The following is a 24,179-nucleotide window of genomic DNA, read 5'->3' as shown; positions in this document are numbered from 1 at the left end:
ACACGTGTCTCTGAGAAACTGCACAAAACTCAAAATGTGTGGCCGAGGGTGCAGGAAAAATAGAAAAGTAAGAAAATACACAACAGGGACCTTCAGTTTCAAGCAATGACGACCTGGCTGTGCAGCTCTAAACAGATTCCACTCAATCTCCCAACTTACACTCTGACTTTGACTCAAACTCTCAACATTTACTTAGATACGATAAGGTTAAGAGAGAAACTTAAGAGGTGCTGTCAAAGCACAACAGGGACATTATGTTTATATTAGGACCTGAGTGTGCCCTGGAGAACAGCAGTGGTTTGATAAGGCAAAGTCAAATAACTCCCCTGACGTGTCCTTTATATCATTATAAGAAAACTCTAAACTCATGTGGGCTGACCATGAAAACGGCAGTGGTATCAACTATTTTCTTTGAAATATACTTATCCTTCCATGCTGTCCTGCTTAGCCAAGCCACTCAGTGTTTCTCTAAGATTGCATCCCACATGTTCAGGCTGACTTTAAATCAGCTGCTTCACCTCAAAATAAATAACAGAAGCTGATGTTAAAGAAATCATGATTGCAGACGTATGCATCTCTGGGACGTGTTTTGTTAGCAGTATATAAGTTAAGCTGGAGCTCTGTGTTGATAGTGTTACAGACAGGGTATGACTGGTAACTTCAGAGTTCGCTCTGATGTTCTACTATCTAATGGGATTTGTTGATGAGTAACTGATAAGGCAGCACCGACCTTATCCCCTAAATGCTGCACAACCAGCAGTGGGGAGAAGCTTTGATCCAGCAGGTGGTTAGAGACCTCTGCTCTACATGTTTTTTCGTCATAGTGCTTTTCCATTATCTGAGCTTCTGTGTCTGACTGTACTGGTGTGAAAATATAGGAGAGGAAGATCAGAGCAGGAGAGAAGTGACATCAAACACAGGGCAGCTCTCTCATGCACTTGGCTGGAGGGAAGATTGGATGTCTCGCTCAATATGGATAAGCTGATGGCAGGGCAGCCCAGTGCCCCTGTGCCAGAAAAAGGCGAGGCATGCAAGTCAGATATATATGAACACACAAGAGAGACCACAGGCCAAAGGCACTCAAACAAGGAAAAGGAATGTGACCACCTTGCAGAAACTAATGAAGCCATCAGAGATAGCCTAATGGTAAGGGCTGGCAGAGTGTGTGGGATTTCTTTGATCATTGGTTGCAAAAAGACAGGCAAACCAGGACTAATATTAGGTGAACAAGTAAGACAGTAAAAAATAAAGTAGGAAGTAAGAAAGACCCTTTAAACCATCTCCAAAAATACAAATTAAGAGTGATGTCAAATATTTGAATATTAAAGCAGGACAAAACACACAAATTATTTTGGGTGGAAATGGTACGATACAAGTGACAGTCCATCACCTCCCCAGCTGCTCCTCTTGAACAACCGGTCTGTATGTGTCCGAAGACAAGAGCTGCAGTCCCTTCTGATTGTCTCTGAGAGCAGACGGAGACAAATGCAGCATGACTGCCTGTGCTGTCAGTCCAGCTGGTGGCTGCAAGTTTTAAACCCTCTGCCGCATGCATATCTGCCTTCTCACATAACAAACTGTCACGGCTATATCCTGATCACAACTGCCAATCACATCGTAAGATTTTGCCTGTGATGCCACAGGGGGGAAAATAAGAAACCAGACAGACAAGGGGTGGAACAGCACAAATATGAGGTTTGCCATAAGAGTTCTGTTTGTGCAACATCAAAAAGCCCTTTTTGTTTGTCAGCTGGTAACATCATCACATTCAAGCACCACATCTTTTGATGTGGCAGTGTTTCTTTAGAGTAGCAAGCTCATTTGACTTGAGTGGCCAAGACCGGTAGTGGCTACACACATTCTCGTTAAGGGAATGTGACAAGGCTTTGTAAGTCAGGAAAATCCAGGTCTGTGCAATTGAAAATGGAGACTCTAATAAACAAAAATACAACCGTTAGATTTATTTCTTGAAAAAATATTACTTCCTGATATTGTGAGCAAGTTTCAGCACCAACAGTTTAACGAATAAAGAAGAACGTAGCCATATAGATCATCCGACGATGCAATTCCAATCAAGAAACACTGAGATAAGTTTGTTCGCAGTTTAACACAGTAAGATGTGGAGATCAATACTGATTCTGTCCAGATAAGTTCCTGTAGTGTTTTGTGCAGCTTAACACAAAGACAGAGCAGGACAAACTTGCTCTGACAAGGAGGAAACAGAAAGCATTCAATCGTTGTCACTGTTGAAGTTGGTTCTTGTGTATTGACACATACAAAAATAGAAGCTATGATAAGACTGCAGAAACTGGAACTTAGGCTGCAGCCTCAGGTCAGAGCAAAACATTTTGATTGGACTAATGCCCATTGTGGGACTTAGGCAAGGAGCTGTTGGGTTATCACAGTTAGAATTACAGTTTCAAAAAAATTCCCTAAACTCTGCACTTCCTGACCTTTTGATATGTTTGGAGCATGATGTGATGCATAAAGTTGGATGACACGTCAGGTAAACATGAATTCATTTTTTTAATTTTTTATGGTAACTTTTTTGCATGAGTAATATTATACTTGGTTGAAAACTGTTTTTTCGAATTCCTCATGTTGTTTGTTGTTGTCAAGTCAATGAAGCACAGTGTTAAAAGAATCAGCAATATTTAAGAAATCAATAAACATGCCACAAAGAAGAAAAACTGTTTGGTTAATGAGGTACTCTGACGATTGCTCTCCAGCACTCCCGACCAAGCTGACCTGAAGAGAAATTTGAAGCAGAAGTGGAAGAGCTGAAGTACGCAATTCTTCACATTTAAAATTATAATTTATGCCGTCATCAAATACGCAAAATGCGAATGAATTGATTTCACAAATTCAGCATAAAGTAAAGAAGAATTAGTGAGACTGACAGAATGAGGGAAGGGGGGAAATTGCTGTTTTGTAATTAAATTCTTTGACAACTCCTGGACAGAGTTGTTTAGATTTTTCTCCAGTATAACACTCTGATTTTCACTGTAGGGCATTTGAAAACAGAACCCTAAAATTGTTTAAAAAGTTCCAGAAGATGTCACTGTTCATTGAAAGTTTACTGCAAAGTGAAACACAGAAAATAACAAAAACTGTTCCACTATTCACACATTTATAGTGGTTATCACATCCCAACAAGTCAGCTTTTCTCTGAGTTTAAAGTTTGTGTTTCTGTGTGTCTGTTTCTGATAGGGTCCACAGGAATAAGCTTCATAACACTAAAAGTCACGTTTTTCTTTGCAGCAGGGGATGTGTTCATATTTGTGACTCTGTGAGTGAGCGCCACCAGATACTGAGGGACAGCATCCTTGTGGGTGATGTGTTGTGTTCTGCCGCTTCCACAGATAAAAAAGAAAGTAATTGGTCAACACAGGACATCTTTTTCCTTTGACTGTAGTTTGCCAGCCACCAACTTTGGCCAAACTTTTTAAAGAAACTAAACCTTTTACTGTTTGTGTCACAGTTGATGTTTGTCAATGGATTTTTTAAAAAAAGAAGCAGCAGAACATAAAGGTGGACTCACAGGTCTGAATTGCTTTAATGCTTGGGTGTTGGTGTGCCTGACATCTTATGTTGCCACTAAATAGGCAGCTGGGACGCAGGACTTTTGTAGACTTAGTGTATTACCACATTATTGTGTATAGAGCAAAGACTAAATTAGTCTTTAGATTACAGGACAACATGTAAGTTTTCCAATATGATTACAATTTGTGTTTTTTTTCCTTACTGTTAGGAACATTTCCAAATCCCTTTTAGAAAACAACTCCTGATCATTCTTCACATGTTTGATTGATTTTGTCCTTTTTTTCCCTTCCTCTTTTTTCTTCTTTATTTTAGGCTCAGTCACAAGCTGTTGTGTCAGAACTCAGCTATTAAAATAATTGTGAAAATTCCAGGCTTGACTTGTGTGCTATCTACCAGCTCTATTGATTACAGTGGAAGTTTGAAAATGTTAATTAATGTCAACCCAATTGGCAACGATAGTACATTTTTGCTTCTTTCATTTTTTTAGCAATTTCCTTTTGGATTCATTTTCTATTTTCTTTGTCCCTTACATCACCTGACTCTTCTGTTCTGCCTCTTCTAAACCAAACTTGTCAGTTCACTGAAGAATAAATGGCTTTTCTTGCCCGACCACATCTGCAGTTGCTTCCCTCGTGTTTTTAAAAATCCGTACAACAAGACTGGGGGGACTTATTTATTTTCATAGACTAAAAAAACTCTAAACTTCTCTCAATTGTCTGTGACTGAGTGGATCAATTTTCCCACAGTCGATGGTTTGATCCCCAGATTCTCTGGTGTCATTGTCAATTTGTCTTTAGGAAACTAAAACCACAGATTTCTTAAACAGCAGTATGACTAGTGTGTGGGTGATATATTCCAAAAAAAAAAAAAAGTGAAATAATATTAAAAGTTCTTCATAAATAATATGCACCAGATATCAACCCCCCCACCCTGCGACCACAGACTAAAAGTCTACTGTAATATTGTAACATTGCCCAGTACTTGACCACTGTCTTACAGAAGTGTTTACCAGTCATGAATAAAACCATTGGTGGATCTTTTGACTACACACACAACACCACACTCCATCCCACCTCCTGGCATGAAATCATATTACCAAGTGAACACAATATGCAGTGTGGGAGAAAAAAAATGAAGGGTATGACAAAATAAGAGATGGGGGTGTGGAGGAAAAACCACCCCTTTAAACACAGCAATTAATCAATTAGTCAGAGAGAATCAATACTCTCCGCCCAGCTTGGCAGGCTGACAGCACTCAGGTGTAATTAAAATTGTAACTATTGACAAATCAAGATGGATGAAGCACTTCCTGCCTTTGCCGCTCATCTTGTATCCTGTGAGTGATTATCCTTCTGTGACTTATACATAAGAGACAGAATTGTGAGGATGTTTGTTGTGTGTGTCTGTAGCCTGCATGCTTCACTACTGTGGCTACCAATTATGCTACTCTTTAAAGCCTTGAGTGCAGGCACACATTTGTGTTTGTCATTTTTCATTATTACCAAGTCGCTGTCTTATATATGATTGGTCAGAGTGTTCAGTGATTTGGTCATGTGCAAAGTTCATTTCATCACAAAGATAATCCTGGGTGAACTCAACAAATGTACAACAGGGTCAAGTGTCACACAAAAGTGTAGGGTACATCTATTTGATGCTGGTGTTTTAATTGTAAAAGTAAAAATACAGTGAAGACTGCCTAAGCAGCAGTACCGCCGCCGACCTTTAGGGTCAGGCTCCTTAAAAACTACAATTCCTATTGAATTGCAAGGGGGAAAAAATTGAGGATATATTTAAAATACATTGGTTCCATATTTTAAATGCAGCAGAGGTAACTGATATACAAACTACCAGTTGGTAGTGCTGTGTGAGGATTGTAATGGAGGGTTTGGTTGAAAGCAGGGTTTAAGAATAAAAGTAAGTTTTAAATGATTTATAAAACAACAAATGAGTGCATCATATATATAGTTTAATTTAATATGACACACTACATCACACATGTGAAACTCAGGCCAGGGGACCACCTCTGGCCCACAGTGTGATTATATTTGGCCTCGAGATCATCAAAACTAAAGGTTGTTTCCATAGGAAGAAATAATACATCTCTATTACACATCTGGAGAGAAGAGAAAACATGCACAACTGCCGGCAATTTCTGAATAAATATTAAGTTTTGGTACACAACTTCGTCCCAGTGTTTAATTTTGCCCACTGTGAATTTGAGTTTGACACTCCTGCGCTATATCCTATGTGCAGTAGCTCTGAGTCCCTTTATGGAACCCCCACCACCATTTTGCAAACCATTGCTCTAAAATAATCTGCTTTCAAGAACTCAAGGTTCTTCATTGTCTTTGCAACACATGTTAGACATGGGATGAATGAAATTAGTTTACTAATTTACTATCACTTAATGGTCACTGAGGCAAAGCTTTGAGATACTCCACCTCACCAGCCTGCTCACTCAGCATTCCTCCAAGATTGCCCCCACCTATGTCAATTCAGCCCCTGCTCAGCTGTCTTTTATGATGACTTTTGCATGGGTATGGGAATAATCCCAGTGCAATCTGAACCTTATGCACTGCCTCACAAATGTATTCAAATGTCATTAGATGATCGCCTGTCAAATGTGGGCGCCCACAATAAAAAACACATTAAAAAGAACCATGAATAGAATATTGATTCCTGCTAATAAGACCAAGGTTATTTTCACATCTGGAAACTGGGAGTAAAAAAAGGAAACTCTTGTTTTAATACTTCTCCTCATTCTGTGCCATTATGATGTGAAGCATCAAAAAATGTTCTCTCATCAAATCAAAGCACCCAACAAATCAAAGTTAAGGCAATTACAATCTTATTCCACTCTTTAGAATAGCAGCAGCTGTCTCCCGTGGTCAAAACTGCAGCATACTTGCACACAGTAGCATATGGTTATGGCTGATTAATCCAACTGGGGGTGAAGGCCCCATTATTCCTGCATAGGATGGGTAAATAAGCAGCAGATCCACTTGCTGGATAGATGGGTAATGGGATGCCAAAAGAAGGAATGGGCCTTGGAGGAGATATCCGCTAAGCATGGTATGATTGTCAGCATCGATCAGAGCCTCTACTATTTACATCTAAGCTGTTAAATTGACTATTTAAGAGATAATAACAATTAACCAGTACTGCCTGTACACAATTCTAAGGGACAGAAAAACAGTTGGACTGAATCCAATTTTAATCATAAAATTTAATGTTGAACATTCAGTAGCAGTAAACATTTCACAAATACAAAATGTGAATCAACAAAAACTGCATTTTTTTCCTTAAGTCTTTCCTGTTCATCAAGCAATGCAGGGAACTGTTTAATCCCCCAGGGGAAGCCAGTGTGTGCTGGCATGTCAGGAACTTGACATGCTATTGCTTATTGTTGTGTGGCTACCACTGGTACACAGGCACACACTCAAAAGAGCACATCTGCTTACAGATGCATACAAATTTACTGTTGAGCAACAGATGCACACACACTCAAAACATCTCTCCTGTGGTAAAGCAATTACAGGGTTCAGAGGTGGTTTCACAAGCCCTGAGCAAATCCCAATGCATTTCTAATACATACACACGTGGATCCCCATGAGTGACTTAGGCTTGGGGGCCACCTGAAGTTAGTGTCACTCTGAGGTCCTTACTCATTTCCATCTAGCTGAGCAGCACTGATAAATACTGATAAATAAGCCTTAACTGTGGCTCCCCGCTGTCTGACGCCTCCTCATGCATACTAGTCCTATTAGACAGCACAGGAAAAAGTCCATAATCATGTCCACATCTCTAGGTTATTATTTCCATGGGGTCAAGATGAGCACATATTGAAGGACATGTGCTTCAATATCAGGTACTGGGAAGGTGATTCTGACTCACAGTGCAAAAATATGTATTTAGGACTACAAGTGTGACATGCAGGGTTTAGGTTTGCGGTTGGAAAAACACAGCAAATAATTCAATTTTATAATAATACTTGTCCAAGCTGTTCAAGATATCTAGAAGCCATAAGAAATTTAATTCATTCAAACTTGACACATTTCAACTTAACATAAAATGATCTTTTATATTTTAAATAGAAATCTTAAAACCTCCACAGAGACATTTTTTTAACAAGTCAAACGTCAGGGTGATGCAGTGTCATCACACAGATGCAAGCAACATTTCCCAGCTAGACACAGCTCTATTTGTTGTAGTTGTCAGGCCAAAGGTCACAATCAAAACAAGTGGACAGGATAGACAAAATGAAACAGACTACAGCAATGCAGTGACTAAGAAGTGACTATGCTTTTTTTTTCTTCTGTATTTTGCTTTGTTCTGTGCATATCACAAATAAACCTACCTCCCCTGATCCCTGCATGACCAGATGATGACTCAGGAACAACAACCATGTTAAATTTAACAATCCCTTACGTCAGCTTTTACCATATTGTCTTGATTATGTTGACAGTCAAATAAGCAACCACACGTTAGCCGACTAGATATTGTGACTTTTCAGCTCTGTCCAATCCAGTTGATTAAAGTTTCATGTTCATCCATGTTGGAAAGAAAGCCTTCAAAAGGCTCTTGTAAATCAGTCAGAACTACCATTAGGAATACCATTGCATACGGCTAAACAAGACAATCAGACTCTTTTTTTTTTTATTGTAAAGCCTGGATGGAGACAAGAGGACCCTCCTAATTTCCCTGCCAACAACTCTAACTTGTTTTCAGCCACAAAGGTCACTCAACATAGGCCCTTGTCTGTCTCTGTACATAATGACAGTTCCCAGCAGCCCTGGGTGGCCTCATTTCCCAGTGCACACTAAATATTGTGAACAGAGCTCACATTATTAACCACGCAAAGATAAATAGGACAGCCATGGTGAAAAGAAAAAAAAAAACACTGTCCAGACCTTTCTGTTTGTCATGTTCCAGACAGTGGGCATGATGTCAGAGGAATCAGTGGAGACCACTGCAACGGCATTGCCTCGCCATGCACTACTTGTTATGGTAAAACTGTCTGGGCCACATGACCCGGCTAGGATGGAACAAATTGTACCTTCTAAGATAATTATTTTTCAAATCCAATTCAATAGTTGTTTTTTGATGTTGCATAACTGGTATTTGAAAGGGTGGAACACAATCAAATTCTGGGATTATACTTCTTTGGATGTTTATTCGTGTAATGACATACAGAAAAGATGACAAAAATTTGAATTTGCATTTAGATATACCATTATGTATTTATTGTTGTTGTTCATTGCACTGCATTATTGTTAACATCTATAATATTCTAAGGAGCCAGGTGTCAATTTATTTTTTTTAAATTCAGAACTATTTTAATTTAAAGGCAAAGCTTAGCAGCTACTTTTCAAATGACCTAGTCCGGTCACATATATATGTGTATGTCACCCAAAAGTGGCATCTACAAACTAAAACTATACTGTCCAAATATTCTATGCAGTCACACATTCCAGTGTTCCACAACTGCCTATTCAATCAGAAACCAGAAGCAGAAGTCGACAAAGAGGCGTTCCTCACTGTTCTGGAGATTAGGCTGTTTGTCCATGAATTAATGCTCCCTCACCAAACACACTGGGGAAGGGATTTAGGGAGAAGTGATTGAGGGATCACAGCAGCAAATGGAAAGGCAGCAATGGGCAAAAAAGGAGCCAATCCTCCTTCAAAGGAGAGCATCACTGCTTTAACGGATATAAACCCCAATATTGTCTGAAATACAAGTACAAGTATTTTTGCTTGTATCTTCACAACCAAAAACACAACGAACAAAGCATGTTTGTATTTAAATCTTGCGCAAATTACACTGAGCTATATCTGGCAATAATCGACTTTACCTTTTCTGACCTACATGGTAAAGTAAAGGAACTAAGCACAAAGTAGGACCAGAGATGGGAGTTATTTTTGTTTGTTTTTAGATAAACTGAAACATTGCACTGCTTACTGCTCCAGATATGCACAACAAATCTGTCACTAAAGAGCTGTCAGCTCCTCGTCAATGTCATCTCTTGTCAAATGACGATCTTGTCAAGTGTCAGTTTGCACTAACTCAGGTGTTTCCTCTCCTTTACGTGATATTCTGAAAAGTTTTTTGACTGTGGCCCTGATTTGACTGAGGGCAAACTAATCAGAACACAAAACAAAAGTTCCCCCTTTTTACAATTCACTCTCTTGAAAATTGTTAAGAAGTTATGTCAGAAGATAACAATAACAAACTGTAGTACCCATCCACCACAGAAATCCACCAGTGGACTTTAAACATGAGTTTCTTCACCACCTTGTTGTGACCTTGTTGCTCAATAATAAATAGGTTTGCCTATGTTACTTTTTTTCATTATTCTTTTTACAAAGCGTTCACCCAACGATGGGAATCCATCGTCTATCGATTAAGATGAGTGACAGATCAGGGAATTTGCAGTCAACAGATATTCTTTCATGTCCGCTGTCTCTGTAAATCACTCCACACTCCATCAGACACGCTGGATTGGGTTTGGGGCTGCCATGTAGAATTTACGTAATTGAATTTTTATTTATTTATTTATTTTTGTAATGCGATTCAGAGGGTTTTTAAATTTCAAAACTAAGTCTTAAATTTCAACACTCCTAGGTGTTTGATTTTTAGGTTTGAATCACAGGGGGTGGTGGTAATAATTTGTTATATTTTTATTCTGATGCACTATTTTTTTTTCTTCATAAAAAAAATCTAAATATTCTAAATATGTTGCTCAAAGGCTAGGAGTCCTGCTCATTATGCAGCACGCCAATCTCTTATTAAGCGGGTTGAATGTTTGTTGGCCGTTAAATAGAGTCTATGGCTGCTTATCAGAAAAAATGCACGTTATCACGTCAATGCATTGCTGTAAGTGCATCTCCTAACCTCGCCATCTGCAAACCACTGACACACTGAGAAACACATCTATAATTATGTTGGTATTATGCTGCCTGGTGACAACACATCCAACTGGACTTACTCATCCAGCAGTCGAGTGTTGCTTAAGTGCAGATGTTACACTGAAGGCATACAATTTCAAGCCAATCTCATAGGAGATTTAAAATAGAGATGGCATCCTTGACTTCCATTACTGTGTCAAGGTCCATGCCCCATACAGTGGGCTAAAAACAGACCATCACTCCACTCCGTGCCATTCTTAACATGTTGTGTGTCCTGGGCAGACAACAGCACGAAATGGCTGGTTGGTGTGGCAGCAGTGGCCCAGCACACTGCCATAACTGGCTTTGTGGCTGTTATCTGAGTTCTACGCCTCTGACAGAATGAAGTCAACTTCTGCTAACGCTCCCCATAGTTGAGCTGTAGCCACTCATGCTCTGCTGCAGACGTTGAGTGATGCGAGGGTATTTATGCCAAACATGACATCTCAGTAAATTCCTCCCACACTGCTCAGAGCTCCAAAATAGACGTGTTAGAACTGACAAAAGCTGTGGGCAAGCCCTGCATTGTCTCGGCATGACCTTAGTAAATGAATGGAAGGGGAAGAGTGGGGCAGGCTGACAGCTTCTGCGTCTGTTACTTTAAGTAAAACATCCAGGGTTATTTGGGGTAAAGGACAATTTTGGAATTGATTTAAGAAAAAGTCCTAAAACTGGTAGCTGAGATGAATTCTGTTTGCTGCATTTTTTCTGTTAATTTTTTTTTGTGTGTGTGCATTTCATGAAATCCCAAAACTTTAAAAGGTGTGCCTATGACCTCAGCAACATTGACTTTGTTCTGATGAAGGCCATTTTACTGTCATTAAAAGGTGGTTTTCAGTAGACAAGTCATTGAAATATGGCTTGCAACAGCTGACATGTCTGTCTGGAAATGCACCACTCGCCTCATCTTGTTTTTTAAATAATTTCGTTAGAAAAAGAGCAGCCCACACTGGGGTCACTTTCAACAAGCTGCTGGTCTGAAGAGGGTCCAATTAAATCCTACATATTCTGACCCAGGAGCCACCGCGTAATGAAATCTGAGAGCCACTGCTGGATAGACTGAGCTGGAACGGAAAGAGAGCGAGTGACTGGCAGTCCTTATCCAGCTTTCACACTTACATAGTTACATGCTTGCGAAATGCATTATGCACTCATGCACATCCAAACTGAAAAAAAAAAAAATGCCAAAGCTATCTACCAAGGACGCTGCTGTAAATAATATGCCTGTATTTAACTTGGTTGGTTAAGCATAAAGACGGAAAGCGAGAGAAGTGAGACCAAGGTTCTCTCACAAACAGGAGGCCAGGATACAATTCAGAGACGGGAAGTCACAATGTCAAGATTCATAATCCCTGGGACATTTCAGTTATCAATCTCCAGTAAATGTCAGGCAGGGGAAATGCCCTCATGAATGATGGATATCTGACATGTTTGTGATTTTTTCCCATTTTCTTTTATTGAGTGAGAACCACCGAGGGCTCCGAGGTCTATAGCAGGAGGTAATACCTACTTACGGAGGCTGAAACGCATGAATCCCATTTACCCAAACGGAGGTGCAGTAGTGAGTGCATTTTGGTTTACTGGTTTACTGGTTTTTTTAGTTGGTTTGTTTTCAAAGGAGTAACTATTTGACTGTTTCCTAAAGGAGCTGAAGACAAAACAGATCCCCACCCTGTCTTTAACATGGTCAACGATGTATAACCTTCACACTTTGTCTATTTTTATCATGCGTGGGTTTCTTTTTGTTTATATGTTTTTGTTTTTCCTTAAAGAATACTACTGTTTTTTATTGTTTTATTATATCTATGCAGATGTAGTCTTTCCTATAAAGGTCAATGAAGGATATTATCTTCTGGATACACTGGTCATGGTACTTTAACCCTGAGTACAAACTGATAATTTTTTTTTTTAAAGAAATCAATAACAATTTATAATGGGTGATTATAGTACACCTCTTCCATATTTGGATTACTCAGAGCTAATAGAGATGACCCCAACATTAACCAAATCAGAGGTCTTCAATAGGTGATCAGGGGCCACTTACGTAGATTTTACATAAAGCTATATATTAAGCTATACATTTATTGTTTGAATTGTTTAGATGTGAATACCTTAACTAAGATTAAGTGGAATATGACAACTTATATTTAGACCTGGGTGAAGTTTCAGTGTGAAATAAATTAAAAAAAAAAAAAATATTGTAGGGAGTACCTGCTCCATCTGTCCACAGTTTAGGGGCTCTTGTTCTGGAAAATGAGTGAGTAAGACCCCCGAGCTACTGTACATTCTTTTTCTTTAGTAGTAATTCGGTAGTCACATTGCTGCCAACTCCAGGGTCAGTTTTCTCACATTGCTGCCAACTCCAGGGTCAGTCCTTTCAAACTAGGTTTCATTTGATACATCCAGATGCAAATCAAATGAGGACAAATAAAGAAAAACACAAAGTAGAGAGCATCATTACTGCCTATACACATAATGTTAAAGACCAAGTTTTAATCCACTTAAATAAGTGGATGGTTTTTGTAGGACTATTTTTTATTTTTAGTCTGTGTAAATTCCCTAAACCTCCACTTTGACAGAAGCAGACCACTATCAACTCTATACACAAGTGTCATACACGATGTGAATGGATGGGGTTACAGTAGTACTCTGCTGGACATCCCAGCCACTCTCCACCTCTCTGCAGGAGCATCTCGGAGATCTACCAGGATTATTACGCACAGGCTTCCAGCTCGGATGGCATCCAGAGGAAATCACACGGCCACCGAGTCGCCGCTGCTAAGTGTCACACTTGACTGTTGACCCCCAACTCTCCCTCTTCTCCAGGGAAACGAGCTGCGTGATTTTCTAAGAACCAATTAATTATTTTTTTTAAATTGGCTTCTACATTTGCATTAACAACCACATTAGCAGCGCCATCAACATGTATCTGTTTATCCACGCCGCTTGTTTGGAGTGGAAAGTTTAATTTCCTGGAGATGCTCGACTAATTAATTAGTATTCATTAATCAACTGTGGGGTTGGACGCCCCCAACAGCTCGGTTTATAAAGACGTCTCCAACTAATATGTGCATATTGCAAGCAAATAAAAATTTTAACGAGTGAGATGCGCTCTCCTCCAGCATCAGTTCAGTTGAGGTGAGGTGAAGGTGCACAAGTGGGTGAAATGTGTGAAGACCTGCAATAAAGCTAGAGCCCAAGTGTGGGGTAAATAAGGCTGTAAGCCAATAAAATAAGATGAATACTGAACATAGCTGTTATGGAATCGACACTAGTGGGCATTTGTGGACCTGATGTCGCCTGTACCTTGAGCTTGCGTGAAGTGGATGAGGAAGGGGAGAAATAAAATCCATGTGGCGCGCCACATCGATCTGTTCCAAGGGTCCAGCATGGTTCCAAACCCGTGCACGGCGGACAACAAGTGTCCGATCAGCCCGTGTCCTGCTCCGGCGTCCCGAGCTCCGGTTCCCCTGGCGAGTGTCTCCCGGTGGGTCTCTGTGTTTGGACACGAGTCACTAGAGCCGCTCAAGACGGGCAGAGGGCACCGACCTGCGAGCGCTGGGATGAGGTGAAACGAATATGATTATAACAGCCTTCTCTATTCAAGCGTGTGTCTAAAGAGCGCAGTTCAGATTCGCTCCGCATCCACGCGCGTTGCAAGACACATCCCCCAGTAAGTGTGAAAGCAGTCTGAATGGGAATCTCGGGTTAAGTCACTGACACAAATCTAGCAGAAGTTCAAACACAGCCCTCTCATCCGCGGTTGTAAGAAGATGGGCTGCTCCGTGTACTTTCTCTCATCCTCACTTCGTGCGTCCTTGAGATGCTCTACTGGTCCTCCGCTCTCCTCCGCATAACTTCAGCCTCATTAGTCACAGACTCCCCCACTTACAGCGAACACACTTTCTTCTCTGTCTTTACTGTTCTAAAAGAGAGAGAGAGAAATGCGCACAGACATCCACACGCCGGTAAAGTTACTCCACACAGCAGCGCGCACAGCCAAGGTCGGCGCTTTAGTTTGTCAGAAGCACTGGCAGGAAGTTGAACCGTCCAAGGAGGAGAGAGTACAAACTCGCATGCAGCCCCACAGTCACGGCCACTGCCACAGCCTGTGGAAGAGGAGGAGGAGTAGCAGGAGGAGGAGAGACCGGCTGCCGGTGTGCGTCGGGTCTGCGCGAGTCGTGAGTTCTTTATGAGGAAACGTTTGGCTTTGATGTTGGAGCAGGCGCAGCACATGTTGCCACCATGCGGTTGAGCACAAAAGCGCAGCCTCAATTATCATATAAGCCGACCACGGAATAACCAGTTAAGAATTCGTGAAGCATTTTACAACAGAAAAAAAAATGGAATGATAATTGCCCTTTGATTTAAACATCACGCATTGTGCTTGTTTTGCAAGGTTTGGTGAAAGGATGCTGAAAAATGAGGTGCTGAGTCTGAGGAGAAATTACTGTAATTGCTTCATCTGTTGAAATTTATAAAGTGTCTAGAGTTTCTTGACCTTGTGGTGCGTTTCATCCCCAGTGACATCATTAAAAGGAATTGCATTTTTGGCTGCATTTTAATACTTTTAGGAACGATACACTCCAGGGCTTTCTCAGTCAAGGCTGTGGTTCGTAGTTCTTGTGCACAAGAGAATATGGGGAATATATGAAAGTAGCAAAGTCTTTGTATTGCATGAGTGAAACTGCTCCACAATATTCTGAAAGAAAGAGGAGGCAAGAAAGAAGAGGAGGTAGAAAGAGGATGACCAGAGGTTAGAGGGATGGAGAAGAGGAAGTAGTAGGTGCAAAGGAGGTGCAGAGGGCAGAAAGTGACTGAGCAAATATTGTTTTCTAAAATAACAGTCTGTAATGTAGAGAGGACGTGAGGGAACAAGAAAGCATGACTGAGCAAATGTCCCCGTCTTCTCAAACAACAGTGCTGTGCAAGAAAGAAGAAAGAAGAAAAAAGCCAGGGTGTCTTAATGTTTGCAATGCTTCTGAGTGAATGGAAACGCCTTTCCAAACCACCACAGGGCAGAAAGAAAGTAATGCACCATGGTAATAGCTTTTGTGTTTTCTCAGCATGGATTTCAGCTTCCTGTTGGCTTTTTCCTTTATTTACAAAAATGTGTAATACCTTGAACAAAACTTTATATTAAGACAGATAACAGTAGGTAAACCAACAGGCCACGGTTGCACTGCTCAGGGACCTGATTATGATTTTTCATTGCTTAGTGGGACTCAGCAAGAGGGTAATTTATTGAATCCCTGGACACAGTAGTACAAGCCATGCCGCTCTGAACACAAAGGAACAAAGCTGTTTGTTTTGTGTTCTGTGTCCCCTTCAGATGCCAGTGCTGCCAGGTGTTAACTCTTGCTGGAATTGAGCAGAGCTGTGTTCACAGGTGCTACAGCAGCTTTCTACAAGCTACATTCACTTCAGTCTGAGATGCTCCATTTCGCCGAGAATTAACCACATAGAGGGTGATAATAAATCTGAGTTATTTGCAGTGCAGTCACACTTATTACTTAATTAATATTCTTTTCAGTATAATTAGTATGCAGTACGTCTGACATTTGAATATTCTTTTCAGTATAATTAGTATGCGGTACGTCTGACATTTGCCATAACTGAATCTAATTTCACAAGACAAAGTTTAACTGGGGCAAAAATGCCAAAGAGTCTTTAGCAGAGTGTGGGTACATTATTTTCCCTACCTCAAAATACCTCAATGGTAATGATATCAGTTAGCTCTATTCAGTCCATTCATTTCTCCTACAATAGCAGACCTAAGATAAAACGTGCAAATTTATTTCCACCGAAGAAAGAGTGCAAATAAATGGGTTTGATGAGAAGCTATAAATAACAATAGCATGGTTTGAAGTTGACTAGCAGACTTTAATTTTACACCATTTAGGGCAAAGTGGATAAAATGTTAAAAAAAACATAGGTAATTATTCTTATCCACATGATTTAACATCATTTAAACAAATTAATTAAACCTGTTAGTACCTATTTTTACAGCATCAGCCTGAGTTTGAATGTTTCAAAGAAAATGTGTCTAAAGTTCCATTACTGCCATCACCATGGCCATCGAGTCCATACTCTATTGCCTGTGCACCTAGAAATCTTACTTCCATCCATCCATTTTCAGCCTTTTATCCGTTACCGGGTCACGGGGCAGCAGTCCCCACCCAAATCACACTGCACCGCACCAACCCCCCTGAACCTTTCTGTGGGTGGTGAGTCCAAGCTACCAACCGCCCTAACAGGGATTCGATCTTGCCAAGGAGGTGAACCCCGGGGTTCCACACCAATGACAGAGACATTGCCTTTGGGCGCTACAGAATTCTTACTTTCAAAACCCAAAGAGAACCAGAAACAAAAAACTGATAGATGGCAAAATTACTGAGAAAAAACCCCCAGCATCAAGTACTGTACAAACTGAGCCAAGATCATTTCTGGGTCACTGATGTTAGGATTTAGATCCAAATCCACAATACAAGCAGCCTACAAAGGAAAACATTACTGAGCAGAAGAAATGTGTAGGCTGACCATATGAAAAGTAAGGTCAGAAATCAAAAAGAAAAATCTGCCTCAAGGCCACTCATTAGTGTCTGCAGAGAGCATCATCTCTGCACATACAGTTGTGCATCACCACACTGATGCACAACTGACCCCAAAAACAACAGTGGGGCAATACTAAGTGTGTCATGCTCCAGTAATAATATATCACAGTTCAGCGCAGTTATGATTCCCCTGAACATGTAGGGACCAGGGAGATGATGCATGTCTTTGATTTCAAGAGGAGCTTGTGACTGTTCATTAAACTCACACTATTAGCATGCCTCTGTCAATTAGCCTCTGTTTAAGGGGCAACATCAAAGAAACATGGATCTTTTTAACCAAAATGAATGTGCCTTCCTCTTTTGCACCACTGACCGTCTTCACTGGTGGTTTAATGAATTGGAACGGGCAGGAGATAATGGGAATGGAGGCTTGCTAGGAGGCTGGTGGGGTGATGAGTGTTGCTTGTTACCTCCAAGACCAATTACAGTAAAGATATGTCATATTTTCTGTCTGACAGTGAAATAATCGTGATCTCTTATTAGACTCTATGGGCCCTCTGAGCTATCCTAACTCTCTGAAAACAATAACACCTCACAAAGTATAGTAGTGCTATATCAGGGTTAATATGTCAATTAAAATGAGATTTAAGAGTATAATTAAGAATTAAGAGTATAATTCGTAGTAAATTGATACAATTGTTATTCTCTGTACTGTCCGGTTTAAACAAGAGCATTGATATCTACAATACAGTGCTGCTGCGTGTTGTTCACAACAGGATTATTAACAGGCTTATGGTCACCCACACTAAGTATGGTCAAGTAAATTGTCTAGGTCAGTGCTACAGGACTTTAGGTTGCCAAGTAAAGTTTCAAAATTCTGTTTAGTGTTGAGAAAATTGCCTGAACATCAATTTAAAGACCCTTGGTAACCTTTGGTTTCTGCACTGCTGAGCCCCTAGAGTAGTAAAGAACTGACCTGTACTGTAGTTCTGTAGTTCCAGACTTCTGCTTGTCGTTGACCTCCACTGTTCAACAGGTTGGACTGCCGGAATTCACGTAGAGTTGGCTACACTGCCAGTCAGTCTGAAGCTGGGATCCTAAATTCAGCTGTAACACAAAGCAGGGGGGCTGTTATCCTCACACTTGGCCAAAAGGTCAGGGCAGTCCTACAGCTTTATGTCCAGGTCAATTAGAGCTGGCCACTGCTTAGAATTTACTGTATGTTTAAATAACGCAGAGGGTACCTGAGCACAGTGATGTCACAGGCTTGATTCGACTAACAACTACACTTAGCATATGTCGACTGTTAGCACATCACCTTTTGAAATATGCTTCTTTGCAGTCATGGTAATAGCAGGAGGTATAGTTTTATCAGTTTTAGTCACTTTTAATTGTTTATGAAAAATGTTAGACAATTTTCTTCTTTTCCTTTTAAAAGGTCCTTTTTGAAATTTCTTGCAGCAATCCATCTCTTTAAATTTGATGAATCAGGATGTTGTTTTTCTTCCTTTTGTATATGCCAAAATGCCTATAAGTTGTTTCCATATATTAAACCATTTATCAGGATTTAATTTGTTCAGAAAACCTATAAACATTTGAGCAGATGAAAAAAATAGGAGAAATGTATCAAAGGGGGAGATGGATCGCTCAGAAAAGGAGGGAGAAAAACGGACAACATTTGTGTAAGTGAGACAGATGGTCACAACTAAAAAGAAAAGTCTTTAGCAGGACTGCTCCTACCTTGGCAAAGGATCACTTAAAGCATATACATACAATATAAAATGGAGAGAGTAGATAAGTGGGTAAAAAACTATTTTTGACATAAGCACAATAAATAAGAGGGCAGTGGTGGAGCAGTGAAAATATATCTGTCTGTGTGATTGTAGCTGCGTTTGTCCATCTGATTTGCATTTGAAAAAAAAATCAATTTCACCGACCCCCACTTCAGAAAACCCATTCGCCAAACATACTTAAGTTAGAATGCTCAACTGTATTTTATGAAGCGAAGGGCTGTAGCATAAACAAGGAGTCCCAGAGCATTGATTGCATCTGACTGCATTGCTCTTCACATGTGCAGCCCGCTCCGTTTGCAACACATTCAAGTGTTTGCAAAATAAATCATAAAGCTGCAGACAACATCCCAATTTTGTTTTAGGGCCAGTTCCACCATTTTTACATCGTTTTCCTGTGTTCAAAATAAATGTGTTTAAAATAAATAAATCAGGTAACTATTAAATGTTATTGGAGTACTTTTTTATGTAAATGAAATCACATTGGAACTTTTTCACTCAGTTTTATTCACCTCCAATTTGCTTATTTTCATGGATTGGAGATTTTTTTTGTTTTTGGTTTTTTTTTTTTTTTTTTTTTTTGCATTGCGAAGATTGGACAATGCCTTTCAGCCCAAGGAATAAATGTTTGAGTTTAACACTTGACAAAGACAAAGACATACATTTTATCATGAAACAGGGCATACTCAAAAATCCAGAAACTGGACACTCTGGAACGATGGGCTGGATGGTTGCTCTGTGCACAGCTGTAGAAATGTACGTACGCCAGATCTGGAGCTGTCTTAAGGCCCCCACATTTCTACGCTTATTTCAGTTTTGATACATATAAATATGAGCATGGAGAAACGCTAAGCAACTTTTGTGTGTACGCGAGGTTTGTACGAGGCCCCAGATTTAAATAACAGTGACAATGGCTGCCTTGCTCCCCATCGGTATCAACAATTAATTGGAAATGAGAGAAAAAAAGAATGTATTGATCTTCACCATGAACCAGGGCATTAGAAATGTAAATGCACATGTTGCAACACAAGGTGAAGAAATCTACCTTCTCTGACCCTGACTCAAGGTTAAAAAGGCTGGCTATTAAGATAATTCAAAATCAATGGAAACGTTACAGGATAATAGACTAGTCTCTACTTTGCATTGCAAAATTTGGCATTGAATGTATTGAACTAGCTCTATTAGAATTGCATGCGCAAATGTTTGCAACACCAAAGGGAGTGCATTGCCTTTCACACATTTATATCACACAATTGCTTAACAAAGTTAAAAAGCAAAACAGCACTGGCTGCACTGAGAAATTATTTAGGTTACACTGGCACAGCTACCGTATAATATGAGAATCTTGTTTCACCGTTCTTACCAGGATGGGGAAGTAAATATATTGTCACGTCAATGTTGAAAATATAGCACATCTTTTAGACCCCATCTGAGTCTCGCTCATAACCCCATCTGATAGATCTGAAGTGTCAAATAGGGGGGGATTAAGGCATCCTCCTAAAACACAGATTCTGTGAATGCTAACATATACTATACTATACATGAATGTGTTATTGCAGCACACATTAAAACCCTGGGCAGCCACATCAAGTACAGCATTGATCTTCCTCCACCCACAGATATGTGTTGAGGTCAACAAATGTGTCACTGAGCCTGAAGCAAAACAGGCATGTGCTGCCCATCTCAATGCAACGATGACCTGGCCCCCATGTTAAAGTCTCCCCCCAACACCCTCCTGCTGCGTTGTATGTAGCGGCAGAAGCTCAGCCGCTAGGGATTTATTCCATGACTTCCTGTCAGTGGAAGTAGATTTACATTGCCTGAAACAGGGTTTTCTTCATCCATTTATCTTCTACTGCTCATCCATTTCAGGGCTGCATGGGGAGCTGGAGCCAATCCAGGATGTCATCAGGTGATCACTCCGGACCGGTCATCCATCACAGAGCCCAATATTAAGACAGCCATTCACACTCCTATTCACACCTCCATTTAAGAGTGATCAACTCACCTAGTCTCCATGTGTTTGGGCTGTGGGAAGTCACCATAATACACACACATATATAAAGGTTGAATATGCAAACTCCAAAGGTGGTTCACACAGAATGAACCAGAAAACTAATGATCTCCTATTTGTAAGGCAAGAGCATTAAGTCCTTTTCAATTGTGTGTCACAGTAAGACTTCCTGATGGAGGTAAAAAAACACAATTTCACTGACAAACATTTTCTTTTAACTATTTTAATAAGGGCATTTAAAGCTTTGATTATTAAAATGTTAAGCGTAATGAGTTATTGTATTATTTCCATAAAGCAAGCCACAGTTCCTGCCTGAAGACCATACAGCACAAAGAGCTTGTATCTTTAACTATCATCTTTTTCACATTCCCCAGACCCATTCCTGTCATATTTAATGGCTTGTAGAGAGATTTTTTTTTGCACCTTAGAGGAGATAATAACACTCTGTCAGGAAGTAGAGGAGCAAGGACACATGATAGATTCACTGTTGGATTTTCTGCACCAACCAATTGTACTTGCTGCCATCCTTTTCCATCAGACTTTTAAGCATCCGTGGCAGCCTTGCCTTAATTATGCATCTCTTGAATGCCGTGAAAACATGTGAATTAATAGAGAAGTCACCTCATTCAGCTGGCATTTGAATCTGTCTGTCCATGACCTTTTTCTACACATGTGCTGCTTTCCAAAGTCTATTAGTGATTATGAACACACCATCATCTGGCACCTTGCATAGAACACGTCTTTTTGAAGAGACACAAGTATTACAAAGTTAAATAAAATGAAAAAGGTCACCACAGAAGGTCGTTTACCTCAATTAAATATGGATTCTAAAATAAACTTGATGTTCTTGTAATTCTGGCATAAATGAATAATGAAAACATAATCTTCATTCTACTTAATCTTTTCAAGGTCACAGCAGTCATTGGGTGGTTTTGTCTCTGGACAGTTCACCAGTCCATCACTGAGTAACAAGTTAGGTCCAAATTATTACTTTAATTGTTATGAACAATCAAATTTCGGTTTGTTGAGAAGTGAAAATATGTCAATTGAAAAATCATAAATCAAAGATAGCTTACTACTGCTTTTTCTAGCTTCTGATGATTTTTAGGTAAACTGGTTTGTAAATGTCACACCATGACCATCATGTCAGGCACAAGGGACTACAATGTACATAATATTTTGTCCTTAATTAAAGTAAATGAATATATTTGGCAGCAGATGAACACAGTCACGGACAGAGATCCATCAGCTGCTGAGACTCCTTGTTTGACTCACGCCAGCAGATATGTTTAGAGCACATTTCTAAGTGCTTGTTGTTGTAGGGCTCTGAAGAACAGCTGCTGGCCTGAAGCAACACAACCTCACCATTTAGGAAATGTTAGGGTGGAGAACAGGAACCCTTCAATCTAATGCAAGTATCTCTTCAGCCTTAGAGGATTGTCAGGAATGCATTCCCTGTCTAAGCTCAACTTTTGGTACAACATTTTTGTTTAAAATCATACAATTACATAAATAAGGTGTTTGGAAATACGTATGCTTCAGTTTCACCGCGTTCAAATAATTGAGCTGCAAGCTAACATGAAACATTTACAAGTAAGAGAGAATTTCACTTGCTGCACTAAAAGCAAATGACCTCTATCAATCCAATTACATGGCAGTACTTTGGCTATAACAACACAGAACACATAACCTTCCGTCAGTAAGATGTCAGGAAAGAGTTTTGTATAGATGGCATTTAAAAAAAAATGCTTTAGGCCTGTCAACCATTTACATTTACATTATCTTCAGTTTCTAAATGAATGGGAAATTACAAATTATTTTTAATTACATTTAAAAGATGCATTTCTTACATAGTTGCTAAGTTTTCAATCTAATTTTTTAAGTTTTTTTTATGTTTATGCTTCAGAAGTATATAATATAAAAAAGTATGTGGAACAGATCCACTAACAAATTACAGATTTTGGATGCTTTGAAAAGTTTTGAGAAATGAAGATTGCAAAAATAATATTATCTTTATTTAAACCTGTGTGTATGTTTGACCATATTAATAGGAGAGGCACTTTTGAACACCTCTCTCCCCCACAGTCATATTCATGCTCTATAAACTCTCATATTTCCTGACAGTGATAAGTTCAGGATGTTCTGACACAACTTCCCATGAATCAATTGCGAGTTCACAAGAACACGGTAATAGACACAGCAAGTGACAGGCTGCTCAGACGTGGCAGAAAGCGGTTGAAAGCGCAGAGCTAACGGCATCTCTTTGGTTTTACTTTCAAAGAAAAACCCCTCTGCTGCTGGACTTTTGAACTTGGTGCAGACATAATTTTGTGTCTGTTTTCATTGTCTACCTCGGTCCCATTTGACCTGGTGTCCACGTAGTAACCAAATATTTAACTCTTTACACGTCTACATTTCTAGCATGCGCAACCTTGTACAAATCTGACTGGGAGGGTGACGAGGTCGTCATGTCACTGATGTATACACACGTGAATTTTCTAGGTATGTTTGTAGTTTGTAGTTTTGTGATACATACCTTTCCTCACTGTGAACAGACGAGATGGATCCAGTGACTTTGGGGCATCTGTAATAAAAGACAAATAAATACTATAATTACTCATTAACAGCAGTAAGAATTCAGTCATGTAAAGCGGTAAAAGCAATAAACATACAACAAGGCACAAAACAAGGCACAGACAGATGCAAATTGCTTTTAAATGTCTGATTTGTTCATTCATTAGGCTACACATTGTAAAAGTATACAATTCAGAAACACTTTTTATGAATGAAATAAACAAGATGCCTTTGATCAAAAAGTACTTGTAGCATTTTGTATCACAACATTTGTCATTGAAAATGTGTCCAGTAAGAAATAATGATCAAACACCAAGATGTCACATTGTCACTGCAGCTCAAAGGCAATCAGGCTATTACGTGATTGGTTAAAAACATGATAAGCACAGGCATGAGTGCACTGTGATATACTGCAGTGTTCTAATGCAGCCTGTTGAAACATGTTTGTTATTGTCTCAATCACAGTGAGGGATCACCATCAGCAGCTGAATCAGACATGAGTGAAGTCATGCTGTGGCCCGTTAGAGCAGGTAGAGAAAAACTAATTTAATAAATATCACAGCGCTTGCATGTAAAAATAGCCCACATTATAACATAAATGGGATTTTTGCCATGAATACAAAATAAGGGAGGGGGTAAAACCTGAGATCAAATTTTCTGTCACGCTGAACAGAACCTATAAAAAGGTTTTACTCCTGATGGCGTTTGACATGGTACTCACGTAAGAGCTGTGAGTGACAAGACCTCTTCCATTCCAAA

The 24,179-nt window shown here is 39.7% G+C and overlaps 1 protein-coding gene across 3 annotated transcripts in view; it reads right to left on the bottom strand.

The window, feature by feature from the left end:
* Positions 1 to 15,125, bottom strand: part of sdk2b (sidekick cell adhesion molecule 2b) — a 205,066-nt gene extending 189,941 nt beyond the window's left edge. For all 3 annotated transcript variants that reach the window (XM_008314341.3, XM_008314342.3, XM_025057758.1), the window contains exon 1: positions 13,795 to 15,125. In XM_008314341.3, coding sequence (XP_008312563.1) covers positions 13,795 to 13,879 — 85 coding nt within the window. In that variant the 5' untranslated portion in view covers positions 13,880 to 15,125. The remainder of the gene's footprint in view (positions 1 to 13,794) is intronic.
* Between the last annotated feature and the right edge of the window lie 9,054 nt (positions 15,126 to 24,179).

The sequence above is a fragment of the Cynoglossus semilaevis genome, chromosome 8, assembly GCF_000523025.1.
Source record: "Cynoglossus semilaevis isolate Cse_v1.0 chromosome 8, Cse_v1.0, whole genome shotgun sequence".
NCBI classification, from domain to species: Eukaryota; Metazoa; Chordata; class Actinopteri; order Pleuronectiformes; family Cynoglossidae; genus Cynoglossus; species Cynoglossus semilaevis.
Note: the sequence above shows the minus strand (reverse complement) of the source record. Positions and strands in the feature narration are given on the sequence as shown.